The sequence below is a fragment of the Anastrepha obliqua genome, chromosome 2, assembly GCF_027943255.1.
Source record: "Anastrepha obliqua isolate idAnaObli1 chromosome 2, idAnaObli1_1.0, whole genome shotgun sequence".
NCBI classification, from domain to species: Eukaryota; Metazoa; Arthropoda; class Insecta; order Diptera; family Tephritidae; genus Anastrepha; species Anastrepha obliqua.
In genome coordinates, this window is record NC_072893.1 from 97,936,719 (window position 1) to 97,961,683 (window position 24,965).

The window sequence follows — 24,965 nt, forward strand, 5'->3', positions numbered from 1 at the left end:
TTCCAGCAAATTCGCGTTCAATATTGGCTCTGAGCTCACAAATCGTTGCCGGCTTGTTACTGTAGACCAATGACTTCACATAACCCCAAAACGGGACGGCTTGTTAAATGGACCGTAAAATGGCCGTAATGAAGTTTACAAATGACAAGCGAAAAATAAAAAATATTGCGTCGTTCGCCCTCCCTATCGGAAAAAAGTTGAAGCGCACCTATTGAATAACCCTATACTTTTTATTTAATGAATTTGGCGAATTTAATCGAACGCTTGCACATACAAAAACCGAAACAAACATAAGGAGCATATTTCTATGCATATGTATGAAACATTTATATTGGTGAACATATTTTTATATGAAATGGACAGGGTCGTTGCGAGGGCTAATGCGAAAATATGAAAATCTATTTTCATGTCTATACCTACATACCTATACTTAGTATACAGTGACGGATCTACGCAGAGTCTTCATTTTCCGATCAATCTTCGGAATCTGAAAAACAAAAAAATAGACTTTTATTTATAGTTCAGATTTGATATTCATATTTCTTTTAGATGTGTATTACATACATATCCATTCCGGACTAGAAAGATTATAAACGATTGAAAATAAGTCTTATGTCAGGCTTTGATTAAATTACAAAAAAATACAAATAAAAATTAAGGCACAACTTTATTTCGAAGTTAGTCAGTGTTGAACTTTTTCAAAAATTGGTTTTCCGTTCTTTACATACACTTTGTAGAAAAAAGCAAGGGTCAATAAGTAGTGAAGTATAACACATGGACTGAAAATTCCCGAACCTAACATATACGAGTAGATGGCACTAGTTTTACTGCACTCACCTCTCTTTCGGTCAGTACTTACCTTAAAACCTTAAATCCTACTAACTTTAAATCTACTTTTGTTATTTTCAAAACAATTGATACAAAAGAATTTCGTGTTTATTAATTTTACGCTGCTTCTTGTTGGAAAAAAATACCATCCAAGCGAAGCAATGGCTTTAAAAGTGTTATAAGGACTCCGCTCCATCAGAAGCAACAATAAAACGATGGTTAGCTTACTTCAAACGTGGTCCACCGATGATGCACAACGTGTTGGACGTCCAAATGAGTCGGTAACACCAGAAAACATCAAAAAAATCCAGGAAATCGTTTTGAATGATCGAAAAGTAAAGTTCTGTGATTTAGCTGACATCGTAAAGATACCAAAAGAATGTTTTGGCTTTATATTGCATGATCATTTGACTATAGTAAAGCTCTATTCACAGAAGGTTCCGCGATTGCTCACTATTGGCCAAGAAACAGATTTGGCTTCCAGCAACTAGTGGCTGTGCGCAAACCTTACAAAATGTTGAATTTTGAACAAAAAAAACGTGTTTTCTTTGTTAGCTCCTGGGACTTTTCAGCCCATGTGTCACGTAACTCTATAGTGGTTCGCAATTTTTTGTGATCCTACTTGGATGGGATTTTTTGGATGACACATGGTTAGAACAAATCTCAACGACCCTTTTATTGATCACATAGAGTTGCTTGAATGCCCTTTTCTTATCAATCAATCGAATCGACTATCCACCTTATGCCAAATATAAATTGTATATGTTAATACTAAGATATCGAGTCATGCTCATTTCGTTGTCATCGCAACATTGAACTGCGACGGAGAAATCACGTCTTCGTGTGAGAAGCTGGGTAATTGACCGCAGTGGTATTAGCAGTGACAAAGGCTGCAATTAAATTGACTTTAGATGACGACTAAAGATGATGATCTTGTAAGAAATATATTTTATGGGTATTCAAAAAAGTACATTGTGAAATATTCCGGTAAAATATTAAACTTCCGCATTCAAACAAGCCATTCAACAATGCTTTCTGTAAAAGATAAAGCAAATAAAAACAATGACTGAACTGTAGAAATAGGCGCGTCAGTATAAATCACTCAGCGCTGAGAGCTGAGCATTCCTCGCGCTGTCAGAGAAAAGAAATTAAATTTTAAATTTTCACATTTTTACTCTTCAATTTAACAAAAAGTCAATCAGCAAGATCACTTCGTTCTTTATTGATTTTTTTCTTTTACATCTGCTACGCGCACTGTAATGAGTAGCGCAAATGAAAAAATCACATATTGTGCCGTTAATGACACTGTAGAACTAATAATTCGGGAAATCATTAAATGCATAAAAGCGCCCAAAAATACATGTTTTACTCTTTTTCTATCTTTGCCAACTCGCCTTAGAAATAGTCAGGCGTCATTAAGTAAGCAATACTAAAACAATAATAAAAGCAATAACTCAAAAATTTATAGAACACAAAGAGATTTAACAATAAACTTCTGAAAAATAAAAAAAAAATATTACTGTGGTAAATATTATAAGTCTGGGGCAGCAAATCAAAAAATAATTGGCAAAGGCTAAGTGGATGAGTGAACGAAACCACACACTCGTACGAGCATGTGTATATGATTTTGTGGTGTCGGTGTTGCCATGATTGTGGACACGTACTAAAAGTGCTAAAATAATATACACCAAAAAAATCCAGAAAGTCAAAAGTTAAAAACAAAAACATGATCACGATATTAAATAATACTTACAAAAATACATTTAAATGTGTGTAACTATTATATATTAGGGGTATCCTTTTGAGAATTCTGATTTTCACCATTTTGGTTTTGAAAAAGTTTCCATAGCTGGCATTGTGTCATCGAACCTGGAAGCAACCGAACAGTAGTCATACACAAGCAGCCGTCAAACCTAATAATATAATATGAAAGAAATTGATAAAAAGAAGAAGGTTATAGAAGTGGATATTATCGGCAAGCAATACCTCATTCAGACCAACAAATACTTACGCTGGATAAAAAGTTTGCTTTTAGTGGCGCATTATTTTACATGCATAGGATTACAGACGTTATATAAGAAAAACCATGTATATTCCTTAAGTAGCGATTGCCAGTGGCATGAGGCATACCTTTTAATAGGACACTAATCGAAATGGGAACAACGACTTTTATTAGCAGCAGATAGGCGATCAAAAGTCTAATAGTCGTACAGTGGTGGACCGATCAGATATGTGCCGAGTTGCATTAGTAGATAGCATTCAGTTGCATGCAGAGTACTATGTGCCAATACTCTTCTTGAAACTATATTTATATATAGTATAGTATACTTTGGTCAAATAAATAAATGGATTCAAAGAATCCATCCGATAACTTTATGAACGAAATAATGGGTTTCAACGTATTTACTTATGTTTTATTAGCATTCTGCAGCAATCAAATCTATTTCAAACCTTTATAAACAGTCATATGTGAGTACCACTGAAGAAACAATTTTCTTATGCAAAAGTGACCCACCCTAACGTATGTTATGCGTGTTCGATAACACACGTGGTAGAGGAAATCTCTAAGAGACTAAAAACACTCACATTTGTGTAAGTGTTGCCAGGAATTGGAAAATGGACGAGTGTAATTGAGAATGAGTATAAATTATAGAAAATTGTGTCGCATTTTGACTGTTTATTTGTCAAAAAGAAGAAACTTTGAAAATAGAAATAGACATTTATTTTTTTCATTTCAAAAGGAATATAAGAAATTTCAATTTTATCGAAACAGTTAATTCATTATTTTTTTCTTGCAAATGATTTAAGTATGCATGTGTAAGCGTGTGGGAAGTTTTAAAAAAGAGGGAAAGAAAATAGCTGAGAAAAATTTAAACACAAGTTAGTATTTCAACATTATATGTATTATTTTAAAATTGATCTTCCTAAAATAATTTCTTAGAATAACAAGAAAAGATCAGATAAAAGTAATTAAATGAAAATATCAGTATTTTTAAAAAACATTAGATATACATACTTTTTTGAATAGCAGCAGTTCAACTTGAGCATAATGTTAAAACAGGAATAAAAAATTACCCGTAGGGTAAATATTGTATTAGGTGAAGAAAAATTTCTGAACTTTTGCCTTACTAAGGTTTAAAAAAAATCGCAAAATCGGCACCGGCAATGATGAAAGCAATTGTGTAGTACAGAGTTCCAAATTAAAGATAAAAAAAGCTAAATGTGAAACATTCTTTAGAACCACTATAACCTATGAATCGTTGGAGCAGGCAACCAAGAAAATGTTTACTGTTTACGGACTCAATAGAATACCGAATGCTAAAGCAAAGCGGAGGTTGTAACAATTCCTCTCTTGTTGAAATATTGATAAAATCACTGAAGCGTGGAGTCATATAGACATATGAGCACTTACAGCTTAGAACTATTTGCATACGGTTAATTATAGCTGTTCGAATTTCATCGCGAAGTAAAACGAAAAAACGTTGAGAAGTTTTTGCTTCACCTAATATTGTATTATGTTTTGGTGAGATACTCCTTAGTTATATATATATATAATTGGCGCGTACACCCTTTTTGGGTGTTTGGCCGAGCTCCTCGTCCTATTTGTGGTGTGCGTCTTGATGTTGTTCCACAAATGGAGGGGCCTACAGCTTTAAGCCGATTCCGAACGGCAGATATTTTTTATGAGGAGCTTTTTCATGGCAGAAATACACTCGGAGGTTTGCCATTGCCTCCTTAGTTACATATAGAATTAATAAAAAATTGTATTATTTTCCAAAATTTCTATCAGATGAACTTTCCAATAGGCCTAGTACGCTTGCGGATACAACAATATATTTTTTAATATTTTTTATAGAGACTGTTGCTAATATTCTGTTGAAATTAAATCATTCATATCAACATAATATCTTCAAGATCCAATAATATCATATCATCTTACTGTCTTACTGGAACAAAAAAATTGCTGAGCACTCTTCGTCAGCTCAAATAATGGCATATTTTTCTTCAATAAGCGTGCCAAAACTGGAACATTCTTGACATCATCCAACGTTTGTATACAAATTTTATACAAATGTGAGGAGGTATGTACATGCAAAAAGTTTGGCTTCGAAACTCTTTATGTTGATCCCATTTCTTACAGATAATAAAAGTACTCGAGTCAAAGATAATAGGTTACAAAATTTGGTCATCCGAAGTAAGGTTGTTGGAGTAAATTTACGTAGCCAAGGGGACTTGACAGTAGAATTGAGCCCGCTCATTTCACACGTATTCTTACGCTCTTCTAATCAGTCCAGACCGTAACGATGTAACTTAACTGCCTAAAAGGCATGCTGCTGGGATGATTTTTTCCATTTTATTTCGTTTTTACTTTGACGTTTTTCTTTACACGCGTAATAATAATAATCTATGTATTACACAGAAATTACAGGGTAGTATGTCAAAAAGTATGGTTCTTATCTAGGATTATTTTATAACCTCAGATTTTGAGAGAGAAATTTTGTATGGGAAATTTCGCTTTTTAATTACAGATTGGGAGTTAAGGACGAAAAAGTAGATCATCTACTTATATGTGAACGTATTATAAGAGTGTCAACGAAGAGCCTTTTTATTTTGAAAATTGAGTCTTTGATATAAAATTTGTGTAAATAATTTTCTCAAATAAAAACTTGTCATTTGGGTAATACGCAAAAAAATATATACCATAACAAAACATATTTCCTTAAATTAGTAAAACAATATCGAAGCACATGAATTAACAACAAAATATGTAAACAAGATGTTAAAAAAAATACAATAAAAATGTGTAATGGTTATTATATGTAAAAAAGTGTTAATAGATTTTTATTTTTAATGCATTTAATTTGTAGTTGCCAAAGTTTAGCACTTGAATACAGTATTATAGTAGTAAGTATTTTGTGTTTGCCTTTAATCTACGCTTAAATACAAATATATAAGATTATGCACATCATTAAAGCTATTTATTATGTATGAATATGAAGAGCAATACAAATTAGTGTACGTCTCATAATTACTCGCAAATCAGTGTTTTTTATTTCATCTCTTTTATATGTATGTATTAAGCACTTAATGTAGTAAAATGTTCTCCAACTATTTTTTCTACTACAAATTTCCCCCTTCTATTATTTACAGCCATGGCGAAGATCTAATTGTCACACCATTTGCCCAAATTTTGGCCAGCTTGCGTTCAGTGCGCAATAACCTTTTAAGTCTGACAAATGTGCAAGCATCTAATAAGTAAGTAATCGTGAGCCTAAAAACATACAACACATAAACTAGTATTTTCCCCATTTGCTACTTTATTTGAGTGCATAAATGTTTAACATTTTCTAAACTGTTAAATATTATAAAGTGTTTTTACTAACCCCTCATGTGTTTTCCAAGTTTGCTAATACACAATTTGGCTTCTCTCTCAATTAAACAGAGTTAGAATGTATAATAATTTTATTGTGTTTAGAACTCCATAGTTGTACCAAGAATCCTTGACTAAGTAGGATTTCACTAAGGAAGAGAGAATAATATATGACAGTGGAGCAAAACATAAAGAAGAATGTTAAATCAAATTATTGCAAAAAATTGCAAATCATTTCAACGTTGCAGTAATTTATTTTGTGAAGATAATAATCGTTCTGCTGCATTAAAAATAAATAATAGAAATTGATTTTAAAATACACTTAGTATAAACTTACAGTTTTTATTAACGCATCAATTCAAATCCGTTTGCTTCACTGTCAACACATCATACTCGGTTGCGTCCCACAACTCTAATTATGAATTACAATTAAATATTATTGTATATGTATCCCCACTGCAAATATTTTAGAAATGATACTTTTTTTGATTGTATCCCACTTTTAATCAATGATCTTTCAATCTAGTAATTGTGTATTCCATTTGGGTAAAACACTTTAAATAATCGTATCTAATATCCACCTCTTTTACATATATATATACATTTTAATAAACTCCATATTCAGATATTAATGTTGTACACCAAGATTTTTTATAAACAAAAGTTTACTTTATTTTTTGATATATTTGTTCTCTCTGTCTTTTTCTCTTTCTCTTCCTTTTTGATCCTTCCCGCATTTTGATGTGAACAAAATATGTATTGCCATCTAATATGTACACACAATTCTGGAAACATTTATCAAATTATTTAAATTTTTTCTTTGATTCTTTTGCAAATATCAAATTGCGAAAATGTGTTTCCAAAAACCTAAAAAACCGAACAAAAAAATTGGAAACAAAAATATGTAAAAATAATTTCAACTAAATTTTTTTTCAAACTGCAACAACAACAATAAACGCGAAATGAACTGTCAACATTTTTTTGTGAATTGTCAACTTTCAATAAAAATGATTTTATTTTATTTGCCTAATTAATAACTTAACTATTTTTGCAACTAATTATTCCTTTAAATTAACCATCACTTCTTAAATTCAACCAACTTTCTTCATATTTTTCGCAATTTCCTGTCCTATTTATGATTGCTGCCCATTTGCTACTCTTTACATGAATACTGTTTTTATTGTTGTTGCTGCCGTTAACTTTGCAACCTTAATGCTACATTTTGTGCTTGCTTTGGCCGTTCGTTTATTTAATTCACACCTTTTCCACGCGTAAATTTGTATGCTCGTACTTTAATTTGTGTGTGTGCGTATGTGTGTGTATACCTTGTCTTTGGAACAAATAATTAATACGAAAAGATCCAGGCGCCCAACACAATCTTCCAGCGTGGGACGTGGTGCCACAGCCGGCGTTCAATTGGTTCAAGGAGATGAATCCTATAATCGCTTGGCCACAGACACAATTGAGGAGTTGGACTGGTGTTTGGATCAGCTGGAAACTATACAGACTCATCGCAGTGTATCGGACATGGCATCACTTAAGGTAAGTTTATTAATTTCTTGTTTTGTATTTGACTAGTTTAGGCATTACATACATACTTCACAAAAATATGTAGTGTGTACAGTGCAACTATTTCAATAAAACGAATAAAATAATAAAAAAAATAGTTTTCAATAAAGAAACTTATTTGAAAATAACATTTTTCTTGGCACCAGAAACCACTTCAATCGTTTCCTATCTACTTCAAAATCCCATAAAAACTGGCATATCTTTGATTTTAATAGGTTTCTCAAAGAAAAGATATCGCTTAAATGGACCAATGAACCAACTATGCATTTGCGATCTGAAATAACATAAGCGATTTTATAAGCACTTACTTATATGATTTCTAGTTGTTTTCGATAGCAAAAGTGGTAGCCAGATAGGTAAAAAGGAATCATTAAATAATGATAAAAACTCTTCAAAAAGTAAACAAGATAACAAACATTTTAAAAACTTTTCTTTTATACGTAATAATCGTGTTTCTGGTAATATAAAATCCTTTATCCAAAATTTTCGAAAACAAATTCTTATGCTCAAATTTTTCCCTTTTGTAACTCTCCCTGTCTCATAAAGGAAACATATTTACCAAATTTTATACATCCCAATATTTTACCCAGTTGAATAATTTTAAAAAATTTTGGAAAACAAAGAATATATCTGTTTTCTCATTTTTTGAAAATGAATTTAAATTTATTTAGATTCTCTGAGAAATTTTTAAAGAAGTTTTAGTTGTAATAAGTACCTATTATTTTCCTTCTCAACTGATCATTCCTTGAATTCCAATTTGTTTCTTCCCGCAGTTCAAACGTATGCTCAATAAAGAATTATCACACTTCAGCGAGTCGAGCAGATCTGGCAATCAAATATCAGAATATATTTGTTCCACATTTTTGGGTAAGTAACTAAAATGCACCACTTTTCAAATATCAAATTATTATTATCCAGGACGTATTTTTGCACACATGTGGTTACGGTTATACGAGGTGTGGAAAAGAAGTTCAGGGAATTTTGCAGTAAAACAAGAACAATTTAAGTTACGAGAATTATCGACCTTCACAGTAGTCTCTTTCCAACTCTACACAATGATTACAACGTTGTCCCACTATAAGAAGCACCCTGGTAATCATTCAAAGTTAATCTATTCAATGTCGTAACTATATTGACCTCCTGTTCTGTACATTACCATTAAAAAAACCCTCCAATCTTTGAGAATAAGTAAAAGTCAGAAGGTACCATAACGGGGCTATAGAGTAGTTCCAGTAACGTTGGAATGTCTTGCAAAATGGTTGAAGTCTATGCCGGCGCATTATGGTGGTGCATGATCCAGGCGTTTTCTGCGAAATCGGGCGGAATATAGAAAATCCGTGCTTGCCAGCATTCCAGAACGCTAAGCAAAAACTCTAAATCGGATTGCAAAACCCCAACACAATCCAAATGGAAAAATTCGCCACACTTAGCACATTGAACATAGGCGTTAACTTTGTTGCAATCAACTCTCTGCTCACAAGGAGACAGCATTGTACAAAATATGCAATTTATGCTTTATATTTTAATAAAAGAGTCACTGTCTCTACACAGTAAAAATTTTAGTTTAATATTAATACCAATTTGGTGTTTATATATAACAATTCCAGAAAGTATAAAATTAAAACCATTCCGGTTTCAGAAAAGAGAGAGAGAGAAGTTAATTAAAATATTCTCTTTAAAAAACCAAGAATGAGACTGAATTATATACTTTAAGGGTTTAAAAATAACAAAATAACTTTTAGGCCAGCGCCGGCAGCACAGCGCGATAGCCTATCGGCTAGCAATGTGGGCTTCCGATCCAAAATCCTTGGTTCGAATCACAAAAAAAAAATTTTTTTTATACATTTATTTTATTTTGTTTTATGATATGTTTATGAGGAGATTTTTTTCATGGCAGAAATACACTCGGTGTTTTGCCATTGCCTGCTGATGGGCGACCGCTATTAGAAAAATGTTTTTATTAATTTTGCTTTCACCGAGATTCGAACCAACGACCTCTCTGTTAATTCCGAATGGTAATCACGCACCAACCCATTCGGCTACGGCGGCCGAATACATAAGTGAAATAATAATAATAATACAAATACTTTCTTGGTTTTACTTTAAAGCAAATAATACTAAAGTTCAGAGTACATTAAAATTAATTGAGAGTGAGAAAATTTTTTAATACTTTTTTGGTTTTACTTTTAAACCAATAAATTTTAAATTGAATATAATTGAAACTTAAACTGAAACCAAAATAGCTTGAAACATTAAAGAGAGCATTTTAAAGTTTTTTTGGTCTTACGTTAAATCTAATAGGTATTAAATTTCAAAAACGCAACGCTCAGCACCAATTAAAGTTTTGTTTTAAACCCATTTTGGAATTAAAATAATTGTAAGAATATTTCATCGTCTTAAAATAAAACTTTTTAGAATTAAAAATCAAATTTAATTCCAAAATTGTATAAATTCAATAGCAACTGGTATTAAATATAAACCATCATTTTTTACTGTGTATAACATTTGTTTATTATTTAGATTACGTATTTTTAAGCAAAGTATATTACACAATATAAAACTAAAAAGCACGGAGCTCGATGAAAACACGTCAATGCCGAATGAAAGTTTTAATATTAGTTTTTGGCCTTATTGGTCCATTTTCCTGTCCTCCTTTAATCAGTCAAATCTTTCCTTCACATTTGAATGGAAAATCCATAGCTTTGTTCTGGTGGTTAGCTGCTTAGCGAAGGATGATCTGGCTTTCGTTGCTCTGTACTCAGTGTCAGTATTAGCCCCGCCGTCAGGGGTGATTTGTCTTCCAAACTAGGCCGGGACAATAAACCTTCTCAAATTCTAGGACTGACATTTTCATGGCTTCACTAAAAAGTTACTTTCGGGACAAAAACTTGCAAAAACTTAGAAACGCAAACCGAACAACTTTAAACTTCGGCTACAGCTGGAAGTTACAATTAGCAAATGCTATACTGTTATGAATACTGCCCTAGTTATTCATCATGAAATCATAATATTCATTTGTTCATTGGGAACTCGACCCATAGTCTCTTAACCTTTAATCTGAATGGTCTTCAAGTTCGCAGTGTTTGACATCCCTTTGTACACGTGACTGCCTTAGGAGGAGCTCGGCCAAGCACCCAATAAAGGGTGTAAGCGCCAAATATATATATTCATACCTATATATATGTACATACATACGCACATATGTATAAAAAACATTATTACATACAGAGTTGAAAAGGCTTAAAAGAGTTTGCCGAAAAGTGTTCGAAGGCAGTACCTTAGTTATATATTAATTTTTATCACAATATTTGCTTCTTGGGGGAACGAACTACTAAACTTTTTACTATGCAACTGTGTATTCTCGTTCCACATATGTAGAAATGAAGTGAAGAAGCGTGATCGAAAACAAGTAAATATTTTCGAAGCAGCTCCATGCTATACTCTAACAGAGACGCATTTAAAAATATAATATATACATACATATATTATATATTACATGTATTGACGTAAAGCTTCGTATTTGCGGGCAGAAACCAAATGTCGACAGCATGCAATCATACATCCACTCAAATACCCACCAGTGTGATCACTAATGCATCTGCCAATTACGATGCAATTCATTTTCCGCATTTACATACGAATGGAAACATTAATCTCAAATAAAGGTTGGGTCATTAGCTATTTCTTTCATTCCAAAAAATGCTATAAAGATATATGTGGCTAAATATTTCTGATGGCTTGGGATTCTACTTTAGCAACAGCGCAAAGCAAATGTGGCGTAAAACGGTCAATAATGTCATGTTCTCACCGATGGCCACCGTTTGTGGGTGACTGCTATGCGGCAGGGCCCTGACTCGAAACCTATTATAGGCATGCAACAACAATTCATAGAAAATATTTTCTCTAATAGCGATCACCCCTAGGAAGGCAATGGCTATGCTGCGTGTGTATTTGAGCTATGAAAAAACTTCTCATGAAAAACCATCTGCCGTTCTGAGGCAGCATGGAACTGCAGTTCCCTCCATTTGAAAAACAAAATCAAGATGCATAATACAAATAGTAGGAGCTCGACTAAACAGTACCAAGCGCGACATGCATTGGATTCTATACAACTACTCGTGACTTTCCCAGCCCAAATATCAAAATGTTTCTTTTGAAAAACCTTATAGAAACGGATGGTCACTTACTTTCTATTTTTGAATATGCGAACCCTATAAACAAATAAGAAGCAATATTCTCGATTAAAGGAATTGTACGAAAACGAAGATAGTTTTTGTCATTAATTAACATACCAAAATCTCTATTCATTATCCCAAATGAATGTTCTTGTTGAAATTCGCACTGTTTCGGCAACACACCATTCACCTTAAAGCCTAGTACTCGTACGAACTTTCGCCAGCAACATTCATTTTATTTGCCGTGATATGTTGGTAGAAGCATTGATTGTCAAATGAGAATAAACATCACAAAGAGAATTCAAGAAATGTAAACAAACAAATTTATGATCATCTTCCCAGAAGCAGTTGTCAAGTGTTGGTAAGAAAAGAGTTTTTAAAGAAATTAACGCATATATACATATATTGACACACAAAAAATATAAAGACTTTTTCTTACACTTTTTGCGAAGCTGTATCGCTTTCAAATGCCATGTCTTCGGAGTATTCAATTTTAGGCACTTCACTCGCAAGCAAACTTTCAATTTTCGCTCAATTTTAAATGACATTTGTGCTTTCAATTGATAATTGATGTGAAAAAATGTAGCTGGCATGTTGCGCGGGGCCTTCACGGCGTAAACTCAGTACTACTTTGCCGCGAGATAGATATGAAATTTCACGCATATTTCACGGCAATGCAATTTATATGGATTTTAACAGCCAATTTACATGAAACGCGACCTTAGTACTATGCTTAACACACAATTTTCAAAATTTCGTGACTCACTTGGTGCGAAACAATTGTCACTATCAAGATAACAAGTGACAGGGTCAAGAACCCACCCTTTACCACAAATACCACAAAAGCTCTGAGAAATTGACTGGCACTAACAAACTGACTGCCGTTGCTAGCGGCATTAGTCAAATATTGTAAGGAATATGTGAGCAAAAGTAGATGTGGCAATAAAAGTGTAATAAAATCTCACTTAATTCTTTCACGGGATCCAATTTTATAGTATTTTCTTAGATTTTTTGTTGCTTTTTGTAATTTTTTTTCCTGCAAGATAAATTTTCTGCGCGCTATGAGTAATTTTTAATTTAAAATTTAAATAAAGTACAAGTTGATACACGTGAACATGCAAATCAACACTTGATGCACAAACCAAACAGCAAAACTACCCGTAAAGTCAGCAACATTCAGGCGCGCGCTCGGTAATGAGGCTTTGTATAAATAAGCTATAAACACGAGAATTTGATCAGATGTAGAGCTGGAATAGAACTGTAACCTTAGCTACAACAAAAGCTTATTACATGTTTCTAACTTCTATAGCGGTGTGCGAACACTTCCGCACACAATCTCAAATTCTTGTTCTGTAACGAGAAATTAAGGAGAAAGGACATAACTCCCACTGCTTCAAAAGCAACCCTCCTTTCTTCATGCAGCAGGATTTTGTACCTGCGTAAGCCGCCTTGATTTCAGCAAATATTTGGTTTTGCTCGCCTTCACAAAAATGCCAACATCGTTTGCAATTTTGTTAATTTTAAGAACGTTTCATTTAAATCGTGCGTATTCCTCGAGCGAATAACGATGCCATCAGCATAAGCATATATTTGGGTTGTTTTAAATAATAACGTACCACCTTTGTTGACTTCCTTTATGACGAAGTGCAGCAACAAATTGAATACAACAGTGGACAGGGCATCCATCACCTTGTTTTACACCTGGTGCAATAGAGAATGACTTTGTGAGCTTCCTTTGGATGATCACTTTTGCTGTAGTGTGTGTGAGCGTTGCGATAACGAGCCTTATTAGTTTGGCTGATATTCCAAAGCTAAGCAATTCATTGTGAATACAATTTCATTTAGCACTGTCGAAGGCTTGTTTGAAATCAACGAAGAGGCAATGAACATCTAGCCCATATTCGTAATGTTTTTGAAACATTTGGCCAAAAACAAAGCAATGGATTCCTCTACGGAACCCGCATTGATAGTCCTTAATAATGCTTTCGGCATACTCGCTTATCCATCCATAGAAAACATTTGAAATTTGAAGAAGCTTGAAAGCCGTGCTAAGCAGTGAAATATCACGATAATTAGCGCATACTCTCTTCACATAAGTGTGTAGTAATTAGCAATAAATCCACGAAATTAATCTACCCGTTTACGTATAGCGTATTACCTGCAAAATTGACAATCAGCTGTCAATACTACTTTGAAAGGTTTTTCTTCATAGAAATTGGTTTGGTAGAATATTTTGGAGTTTTTCGACAACAACAACAGCAATGAGGCAACATTCCTCGTTCTTTACGTACCGCCGCTGAAGAAGAAATCAGACTCCGGCGAGCCTGAAACAGTTGGTACGACGAGGAATGTCATGCTGCCGCAGAAAGGAAAGATGCTGCCTATAGAGCCACACTGCGATCGGGCGTAACGCGAGCCATGTGAGATCGCTACCGAGAGTGAGGATAGATAGAAGAAACGAGAGGCCGAAAGGAACAACGCCCGAAAATTCTACCAGAAAGTTCGGCGGCTTACAGAAGGTTTTAAGACCGGGGCGTTTTCCTGTAAGAACAGAGACGGAGATCTGGTGCCCGACATCCAGATCATTCTTAAATTATGGAGGGAACACTTCTCGAACCTATTAAATAGTGACAGCTGCGCATATCACAGAGAATGTGAAGATCCCGATACCCCAATCGTTGACGACGAACCTGTCGTTCCGCTACCCGACCATGACGAGGTGAGAATAGCGATAACGCGGCTAAAGAACAACAAAACCGCGGGCTGAAGCCAACCGTCAACCAACTGATTGGACCTTATCAGTAAGGCTTTAGACCTGGAAAGTCTACCATCGACGAAATATTCACAATACGCCAAGCCCCATGAAAGGAGAATCGACACACACCATCTTTTCATCGACTCCAAAGCTGCATTCGATAGTACGAAAAGAAGTTTCCTGTATGCCGCCATGTCTGAATTTGATATCCTCGCAAAAATAAAACAGCTATGCAAGATGACGTTGCTGAATACCAGCAGCGCCGTCAGAATTGGTTTCAGACAGGAGGACTCGCTGTCATGTGACTTCTTTAACCTGATGTTAGAGATGATCGTACGAGCCGCAGAACTTAATCGCTTAGGCACAATTTTGTATAAGAGCGTACAATTGTTGTCGTATGAAGATGATATTGACATCATCGGCCTTAACAACCGCGCTGTTAGTTCTGCCTTCTCCAAACTGGATAAAGAAGCAAAGCGAATGGGTTTGGTAGTGAACGAGGACAAAACGAAGTACCTCCTGTCATCAAACAAACAGTCGGTGTGCTCGCGTATCGGCACCCACGTCTCTATTGACAGCTAGGATTTCGAGGTTGTAAAAGACTTCGTATACTTAGGAACCAGCATGCCAGCCTTGAAATCCAACGTAGAATCTCTCTTGCCAACAAGTGCTACTTTGGACTAAGTAGGCAACTGAGTAGTAAAGTCGAGAGAGGACGAACAAAACTAACACTATACAAGACTCTCATCATGCCCGTCCTAACGTATAGCGCAGAAGCGTGGACGATGACAACATTTGATGAGACGGCGCTTGGAGTGTTTGAGAGAAAAATTCTGCGCAAGATTTTTGGACCTTTGCACGTTAGCAACGACGGCATAGACATAGCGCAGCGAATAAAGATCCAGTCGCCCGAATGGATACAAACGCTCTGGCTCTAAAAGTAGTCGATACGGTACCAGCTGGTGGTAGCAGAAATGAAAAGATCAGGTGGAGAAGCACTTGGCTTCACTTGGTATGTGCAATTGGCGCCAGTTAGCACGGCGGAAACTACTGGCGCGCTTTGTTAAATTCGGACAAAATCATGTAAGCGGTTATCGCGCCAATTAAGAAGAAGAAGACCAAGGTTATGCCGTATGGCGAAGGTATAGCTTGTGGGATGTAGAAAACAGTGGTTCAACAAGAAGTTGTTCGAGTAATTAATTAATAAACCACTAAAGATGACTTTCAAGTAGAGTCGATGTGAATATTGTAGCTCATTCGAAATGAATATGGCTTAGAAAATAATTGTTCAAAGTTTTCGATACATAATTTTTCTCATTGCCCAGTTTCATAAATTCTATTAATAGATTTTAGTCTTCGATCTCTTTGATTTAGTTTTTTTATTAAAATAACAAAATGATTTGAAATTCATTCGGCAGCTTCTCCGATGTACCAAGAAACTAAATGCCTTGTATTTTTACGTATTAATAATTCATTTATCAAGCATAAATTGTCTAAATATGTAACCCAGTGTTCACCATAAAGCAGTGCGACATATTGCAAAGTTCTGACAATTTATTTATTCCTTGTTTTATTCTTATATGAAAATATAGTTCATAATACAACAAAAACAATATAACTTATCCCCGTACTCATCAAACAATTTTAAAGTTTATCAGACTTTATTATTATTATTATTATTATTTATTAACATATAATTAAAATTATAGATTATCTAACATAAAAGCTCTAGCTACCAGGGCAATCGGCTTTATCAGACTTTAAAGTTGCACGCTTTCTAAAAAAATTGGAAAACTTCAACAGATTTTTTCAAAAATGTCGAATATTAAATGTTATAGCGCATTGAATTTTGGTATAATATTGTACCAGTTTAAAGTAGTTCGTGATCATTTTTTTATTTACAGTGTTATGCATTTTAGTCCGTATAAGAAATTTTCAAACATATGGAGAAAATGCACAGGACTGCCAGCGGAAACAAAAACACTTGCAAAAATCAAGGCCGGCACTTTATCGTACCAAAATTGTAGGGGATATAAAACTACATACCAAAAAATATCTAAATATGCATTACATTTTAATAACAAATTTTGTACTAAATCTCTTTAAAAGATATACTTATTTATTTCGTTTCCTTTTCCTTGTAGACAAACAACAAGAATTGGACTTGCCATCGATGCGCGGCGAAGACAATACGGAACAACATAGCATGCTGTCCCAGCATCAGCGTTGCCGCTCACCTCGTGGTCCCCCCATGTCTCAGATATCCGGTGTAAAACGTCCATTATCCCACACGAACTCTTTCACCGGCGAACGTCTACCCACATTCGGTGTGGAAACAGTTCACGAGAATGCGCTTGGCACGCTGCTCGCCGATGTCGATACGTGGGGCATTGACATTTTCAAACTTGGCGATCTAAGTGCCAATCGTCCGCTCACTTGTGTGGCATATACCATATTTCAGGTATAAATCAACTGCAATTTTTGCTATTGAATAATTTTCACTAAATAATCTCACTGTTCATGCATTTCTTTATTTTATTGCCATAACAGAGTAGAGAACTACTGACCAGTCTTATGATACCACCGAAAACTTTTATTAATTTTATGACTACTCTGGAGGATCATTATGTTAAAGACAATCCGTTTCATAATTCACTACACGCGGCCGATGTTACACAAAGTACAAATGTACTGCTCAATACACCAGCGCTGGAAGGCGTATTTACATCATTGGAAGTTGGTGGAGCATTGTTTGCTGCATGTATACACGATGTTGATCATCCTGGTTTAACAAATCAATTTTTAGTTAATTCAAGTGAGTTAAAATCTATTAAGTCTTTTTTGCCAATATATCCTACGCTTCTGAAAATATACCTACTGCATTTTTAAGCTATTCAATTCAAGTGGATATTCTTCTTAAAGCTTTTGAGGCATTCAATCCGCATTTCCTGTGCAAAATCCCTTTTGTCCCTTTGGAGGGGCTTGATTACATGATTATCATAGGGTCCATAGTCACCTCTTGCGATATGTTAACTATCTGAAGAAAGGCAACAGGGCCAGACATACTGTTCTTTCTTCGACTTTTACTACAAATGAGAAGATCATCTCTCGAGGTTAGATGCATCTACAGATAGCCCGGCCGTCATGATTTCAGCAAGTTGACTGAACCCGATCAGCGAAATATATACTAGAGTAGGCACTAAAGAAAATCTACAACTCTACAAATAACACCTCTTAGCACTCTTCGCAAGGAAGAAAAAGTACAATTTTCAAATTGGTGTGGCTCTAAAATATGTTGTGGTTGTTGTAACAGTTCAACAAACCCTGCCAGCTGCGGTAAATCTCCAGCGGCTGCCATCATCAACCTCTTCTAACAAACGAAACCCATTCCGTTAGCATAGTTCTGCGCTATTCTCCTCATTGAAGAAACTCTCTTTCTTTCATTTCCAAGAACTTTCGTACTAGTGCAACGCTCACGGGTATGACTTGGCGTCCGGTATGTCCTACGCTTCCAGATAGTCTTTCGGCAACACTAGAGACCAATTTTTATATTATATATATCGCTGTTAATCAGCCAATTTAACCTATAACAGTTACTCAAAAAAATTCGAAAAGTACTTGTTAAAAGCATAGCTCTACTTTATTTTCATATTCTTGTTTTTTTTTTTTTTAATTCGTTCGAAATAATTTTAACCTTTTGTTCCCTTTAGGTTCCGAATTAGCCTTAATGTATAATGACGAATCTGTTTTGGAAAATCATCATTTAGCAGTTGCCTTTAAATTATTACAAAATCAAGGATGTGATATATTCTGTAATATGCAAAAGTAAGTATTATTTCAACGAAATGAAATTTTAGAAAATTGATTTCATAACATTTTTAAGTATCACTCCGTCATACTCGGGACATACTTATACTATACATGGATTGTATTCCTCCATGGATTGTATTGCCAAAGACCTGAGTGTAATCTATTAAATCTACTGAACTTTTTTACTAAATTTATGAAAGTAGGTAGAATAGTATAGTAAGTACAAGTAGAATAGAGGACGACGAGCTTTAGCTTCAGATTATTCCCAATGGCGACTACTGATAAATTATTCTAAAACTACACAGTGTGGTGGACTATGAACGCTAGGCCACAACCATTGTCTCGCTCGCGATCATGTCTGTGCGCATTATAACCATCTCTGGTGATCAGAGAGGACCTAGCGTTTAGCTTGGTTTCTTGGACCGCAGCTATTAGAATACTGTGTCGGCTCATAAAGTCTACTATCTCGTCGACCTTACTCGTAAGTCCGTTGCAGAGCTCTGCAGCAGGGGGCAACGTAGTCAGTTGTCCACTCATGGGTGGTGCGCAGGCCGGAACATCTCCGAAAGTGGGACCAGCCATTGCAAAAATTGCATTTGACTGATGCCAGGTTCCAATGTATTCTGGTCTGACACACAGAACATACTGTGCGGGGGACCAAGAGCTGCTGGTTTCTCCCCGCACTGGGGTTGGAGCTGGAGGGAAGAGGATGGGGTGAGTTGGAGGAGTTGTTTTGCTCCGATAGGCTCCTTTCCGTGGAGGAATTTGTTGTGGTGGCGGTTGGAAGTGCCGGCCTTTCAGGGGGGTAGTAGTCGTTGAGGCATCAGACACCTGCTGGCGGGAGCAACTCGTGTCCACGCTGTGGACCCGTTGCACTTGTTGCACCTAACCGAGGTGGAGTTCGGGTGGAGCCGTTTATGGCATTGGTCGGGAAAAACCCGAGTCATTCAAGTAACGTAGAACCGACTACCATGGGAATGACCGGCTGTCGTCAGATCCCTTGCCAATACAAAACATATGAACAAAACAAACAAAAGGATTACAAATTAAATGTTTGTGAAAATGTAGTGATTGGCTTGGAAATTTTTGAATTTGTGAGATTTAAACTAAGTGCCGAGTGTTAAATTAAGAAAGCACCAATTAATATAATGCCTCCAAATGCAGTTTTTTTGCGTTTTTATGCGGAAGGCGCCGTAGCAGGTCACAGCATTAGAACATCAAAAGTGAAATTTTAAAAAGAAGCCGGCCTCTTTTTTCTTTTCACGAAAATGAAACGCGAAATGTAAACATAAGAGATATATCTGCGATAATTGTTCTGCATGTCAGGAATTGAAATTGCATGTCAAGTGAGAGATCATCGCAGATGCCGATGTGGGGTTACATACATTTAAGGGAAGGAGATTTATTTTTATTTTTTACTTATACTCCTTACTGACTGTGGAGAATTTTTACAATGCAGCGTTACATATTTCTTAGTGAGAACAATCATAAAAGATTGTTAAAAGGGTTACTGTTAATAACTGAGCCCTGCTGTATTTCTCATTTCATAAGAGTTACTAGGCGAATATTTGAATTGGTTGAAATCTTTCTTCGGCTCTCTTCGTACGAATTTTGCTTCAGATCACCAAATCGAATGAATCCGATCAATAGGAGCAAAGAACAATAGGGAGATTATCTTGCCTAGTACAATAAAATAATACCAACAAACAACTGGCAGACAGTCGCATTTGTCATACTACAATTCACAGCTTACTTTGCATATTTTGCAATATTGAAAACATCTTTTCGCTTGCAGTCTTTTGCAGTGTACTAGGGTTTCTTTCAAGACTAAGGGAGTTTCCGATTATATTTTTTGCCTATGATGCACATTACCTTCCTCAGCATCACTTCCTTCTGCTAATTATAGCAGGATGTGTATTTTATAAAGTTCCATTCCCTTAATGTTTCCCCCTAAAGATAAAAGCTTTCTACATTGGTCAACAATTCTGGATAAGCTTGTGCAATAGAACCACACGCAACTGGGGTGGCCTTAATACCGCACTTCATATAACTAACAAAAAATTACTTTCAGACTCAACATTTAGAGAACAGTGCTGGTTTTAGGAAGTATTGCAGAAAGTTATTGTGATTGAGGTTTGGTAGACACCAAGTCTCTCTACATACGAGTATACTCTTACATTAAAATTACTCAAGGGTTTTAAATTTAAAATCTTCTAAACCTTTTATGTTTAATTAATTATATTTTCTTTTAAAGGAAACAACGCCAAACATTAAGGAAGATGGTTATCGATATTGTTCTATCAACGGACATGTCTAAGCACATGAGTCTGTTGGCCGATTTAAAGACTATGGTAGAGACTAAAAAGGTTGCCGGTTCCGGTGTGCTATTGCTGGACAACTACACCGATCGCATACAGGTAAGCAAGAAACCCAAAATGTTTGTGTAATTCTATGTAAAATTTATTTATTTTAAATAGAAGATAAAGCAAAACTTATAAACTCTGAAAATAGTCTAAGCCGTTAAATATATTTCATCATTTTCTAAATCAATTCGAATACCTTTAACTCCATTGCAATTATTTTTGGAATAATATAAAGCAAAAATATAATATAAATATAATATATAATATAAAAATAAAATATAATATAAATACAATATAAATACAAAAATCATTTTAATATCTAATCAAAAAATTAACAACAATTTCGGAAGCGTTATAAATATCCCTTACTTATTTTTATAAATATTATCTTACTTTAAAAAATTAATTTAATAATAATTTTAATTAAATAAATTTTCTCCACAGGTGCTCGAGAATCTGGTGCATTGTGCCGATTTGAGTAATCCAACCAAACCGTTGCCATTGTACAAACGCTGGGTTAGCCTACTCATGGAAGAGTTCTTTTTGCAGGGCGATAAAGAACGTGAATCGGGCATGGACATTAGTCCCATGTGCGATCGTCATAATGCCACAATCGAAAAATCGCAGGTCGGATTTATCGATTATATTGTGCATCCACTATGGGAGACATGGGCCGATCTGGTACATCCAGACGCACAGGAAATACTTGATACGCTTGAAGAGAATAGAGACTATTATCAGAGCATGATACCACCATCACCACCCCCATCGGCGGCCGACGATCAACCCTCCGACGAAAAGATTCGATTTCAAGTGAGTTGCTGAGAATACCAAAAACAAAAAATACTAATGCATTGGCAGCAGACTGAACAGTAGTGCGTTTCTCACATTGTTTACATGTTATGTATAAATGAAAAAAAAATATATATTATATATAAAATATGAAAAAGTAGTAGAACTTTGTTAAAACATGTTTCATGATACAATTTTTGTTTATAAAATTGTTTCTTCTTTTATTTGTTGAAAATCGTACGAAATGCAATAAACTCTAATAACTTCTAAATAAATATTTAATTCAGGTAACACTTGAAGAGTCCGATCAAGAGAATTTAGCCGAACTGGAAGAGTGTGAGGAGAATGAGCATAGCAAAACGGAGGCAACCGCGACGACGGCGACGAGTGAGAATAAACCGTCGGGGAATGAAAATCAAAGTCATCACAGTGGAATGTGACGGAGAGTAGCAGGATTATGTAAGAAAATCACCGAAAAGGCGCAAAATTTTTTGCTAATACGTTAGAAACAACTGCAAGCAGCTAGTGAAATAAACAACAACAAAAATGCCAAAAAATACAAAAAAAAACACAAAACTTTCAATTTACAAAACTGCAATTTTTTGCAACAAAAAAAAAACACAATTAAAACACATGAAGCAAAAACAAAAAAAAAATAAAAAACACAAAAGAAAAGAGTTAAAGGATGATGGACAAGATATTTAAGGAAGTCATAATGGATGAAAAACAAACATAAAATATATACATATGGAAATTTCATAGTAGCATAACCAAGACAAAGGAGATGAAGAAGAAAAATAAAAGCAAAGGCATGCAATTAAAGTTAAATAACATGAAGAAATTGATAATGTTACTTTAAAACTCAAAATTGCCAATAGCGGTTAGAAAAAATTAAACACAAAGGGAGAAGATTACTAAAGACACGTTCACACACACACATATACATATATATCCAAAGAAACTCAGCACAAATGTTAAACAAAAAATGAAACTAACACACGCACGCGTGCACGCATACATACAAAACCAAAACAAATAAAAGCAGAGGCAGTCGAATTTTTTAGTAATTTTTTAAATTGAAAATCTGCTACATCAACTTTATTTCATTCATTTACAATTAGAACCATTTCAGAACAGCAAACTAGACAAAATGGCAGCAACTTTTTCGTAAAAATCGAAAGCCATTAAAGTGAATTAAACAAAAGCAAGAATATTAAAAAAATAAGACGAAACGCAAGGTTGTAATTGAAATCTTCTAATTTTTTCATGCTAGAAATGGAAAATAGTTATGCAGTGGCGGCTGAAAGCGTCAATAGCCAATAGCGAATTCCAAGTCCATGAAATACGCGCAAAACAATTCATAAAAAATAATAACCATTAAACGCATAGCATTATTTATTTACACAAATATTGAAAAATGGCTGAAGTTTCAAAAACTTACTTGACTACAAAAACTGCTGACTATTTTAAAATGAGTTGACGCAAGCCAAAATAACATTATCTACTAAGCGATAAATTTAAACAAAGAACAAGTTTTAAATAAATTTTAATTATGCTGCTCAAAAAATTTGAATGAATGCATTGCTGCGAAGGATTACATCCGAAATAGTAGGAAAAATTCAAGGATAGTTTTATGAAATAAATTTGAACAACAATTTTTAGCTTGCAATGTGCATTTTAGAACTTGTTTTGTTTATTTAATTTATGAATTTTTGTGTACATTGAAATGCTACTACTAAGTTGATGTAATGTAAAATATATTTATTTTTGTACAACTAATACTAATTATTGAAACATTGAAAATAGAAAGTGTGAATTAAAAAATTGAAGAAAAATCAAGAAATATAAAATACTGAAAAAAATCAATAAAAAATACTCTATACTCTTTAAAAAATAGCAATCAAACAAAACATCTGTAATGACTATAGGGGCAAAGATAATAAAATCTCAAGCTTTCAGCATTAACCGGAAGTAGCAAAAGAATTTAAAATTCAGAACAACCTGCGATTTTATGGGGAAATGGAATTTTTTAACTTTCTAAAAATTTTGGAACTAAAATATGTATAGAAATTTATAGTAAAGCTTTTCACAAGAAAAAGCGTTTCACGGATTAAGTAAATTTATGGTGATTCGATAGTACTAACATTTCTAAAATTTTTCGTTCAAATAATTACAACTATATTCTTTTACAATTTTGCTTCCAAAACAACTCAAGTCAAACAAATAATTTTACTACACATCAAATAGCACACATTAAAACATTAATTATACATATGTGAAAAAATTTAATTTAAAAAAACTCATAAAATATTGTACATTAAGGGGGCAAATCCCAGATATTTCAAATGAAGAAGTCAATATATTTTTTTCAAAATTGGCATACAGTTTATTTATACATTAAAATAATACAAATTTTTTTTTTATTTTAATAATTTAAAATGGCGCATGTACACTCAATTCTTCCAGGAAGGTCGCAGCGGGGCTTCTCAAACGGCGGGAATGTAGCATCGGCGTCAATGACCTGAATACAAGAAACCAACATTTTTTTAATTTATTAATGTCATAATTTCTATATGAATTAAAAACAATTCGGAATAAAATGCTTAAAAAAATGGGCGAATTTTCCTACTATTTTTACCTCGAAAAAATTTTTGTTTTCGAAAAAATTTCTAAAACTTCTAAATTCACATAGAAAGTAATATCATAAAAAAGATGTGTGCAAAATTTCAAGGAGATCGGTTATACCTCTCCCAGCGCTCGAACGCAAACAATAGAGTCGTCACGGTTGACGATCTATAATATTATATAAGAAATACTTAAATTTACGTTCTTAAATTTTGTTTGCATATTCTTAAACCATTATATTAACATTTTATGAAAAAAAGTTTTTTTTCGAAATTTTACAGGCATCTGTCCCCTTAAATATAATTTCTAATACCTTATTTTTCGTTTTACAAATTTTTTAATAAAAATTCCAATTTTTTCAAAGAATTCCTGAAATTTCCAAAAAGTTACGACTGTTCTAATATTTTTATTAAAAAGTGTAAGTCCGAAAATTTTTTCAAAAACTCTTTTAAACTCTTTTAAAATTTGTATAAAAAATGTCTTCCTTTTAAAACTATTTGCAATAACTTAATTTTGCGTCAATGAATTCAAATAATTCAAAATAAATATAAATGGAAAAGCTTTGGAAGGTATACATATTTTCAGCTTACCATAGAGAGCTTCCATGAAGCTTAATAATTCTAAGTACTTGTGGGAGCACAAAAAAGCTTGAAATTTTTCATAAAAAATTAGTAACC

At 34.1% G+C, this 24,965-nt stretch overlaps 1 protein-coding gene across 9 annotated transcripts in view; it reads left to right on the top strand.

Annotated features, from left to right (window-relative positions):
* LOC129237212 (cAMP-specific 3',5'-cyclic phosphodiesterase) overlaps positions 1 to 22,503 on the top strand; it is a 197,292-nt gene extending 174,789 nt beyond the window's left edge. For 7 of the 9 annotated variants that reach the window (XM_054871738.1, XM_054871739.1, XM_054871740.1 and 4 more), the window contains 9 exons: positions 5,980 to 6,084; positions 7,558 to 7,741; positions 8,542 to 8,635; positions 16,843 to 17,159; positions 17,249 to 17,513; positions 18,409 to 18,523; positions 20,763 to 20,925; positions 21,316 to 21,684; positions 21,951 to 22,503. In XM_054871738.1, coding sequence (XP_054727713.1) covers positions 5,980 to 6,084; positions 7,558 to 7,741; positions 8,542 to 8,635; positions 16,843 to 17,159; positions 17,249 to 17,513; positions 18,409 to 18,523; positions 20,763 to 20,925; positions 21,316 to 21,684; positions 21,951 to 22,103 — 1,765 coding nt within the window. In that variant the 3' untranslated portion in view covers positions 22,104 to 22,503. The remainder of the gene's footprint in view (positions 1 to 5,979; positions 6,085 to 7,557; positions 7,742 to 8,541; positions 8,636 to 16,842; positions 17,160 to 17,248; positions 17,514 to 18,408; positions 18,524 to 20,762; positions 20,926 to 21,315; positions 21,685 to 21,950) is intronic. The other 2 variants (XM_054871743.1, XM_054871746.1) reach the window with 1 other exon arrangement.
* Positions 22,504 to 24,965: the final 2,462 nt, after the last annotated feature.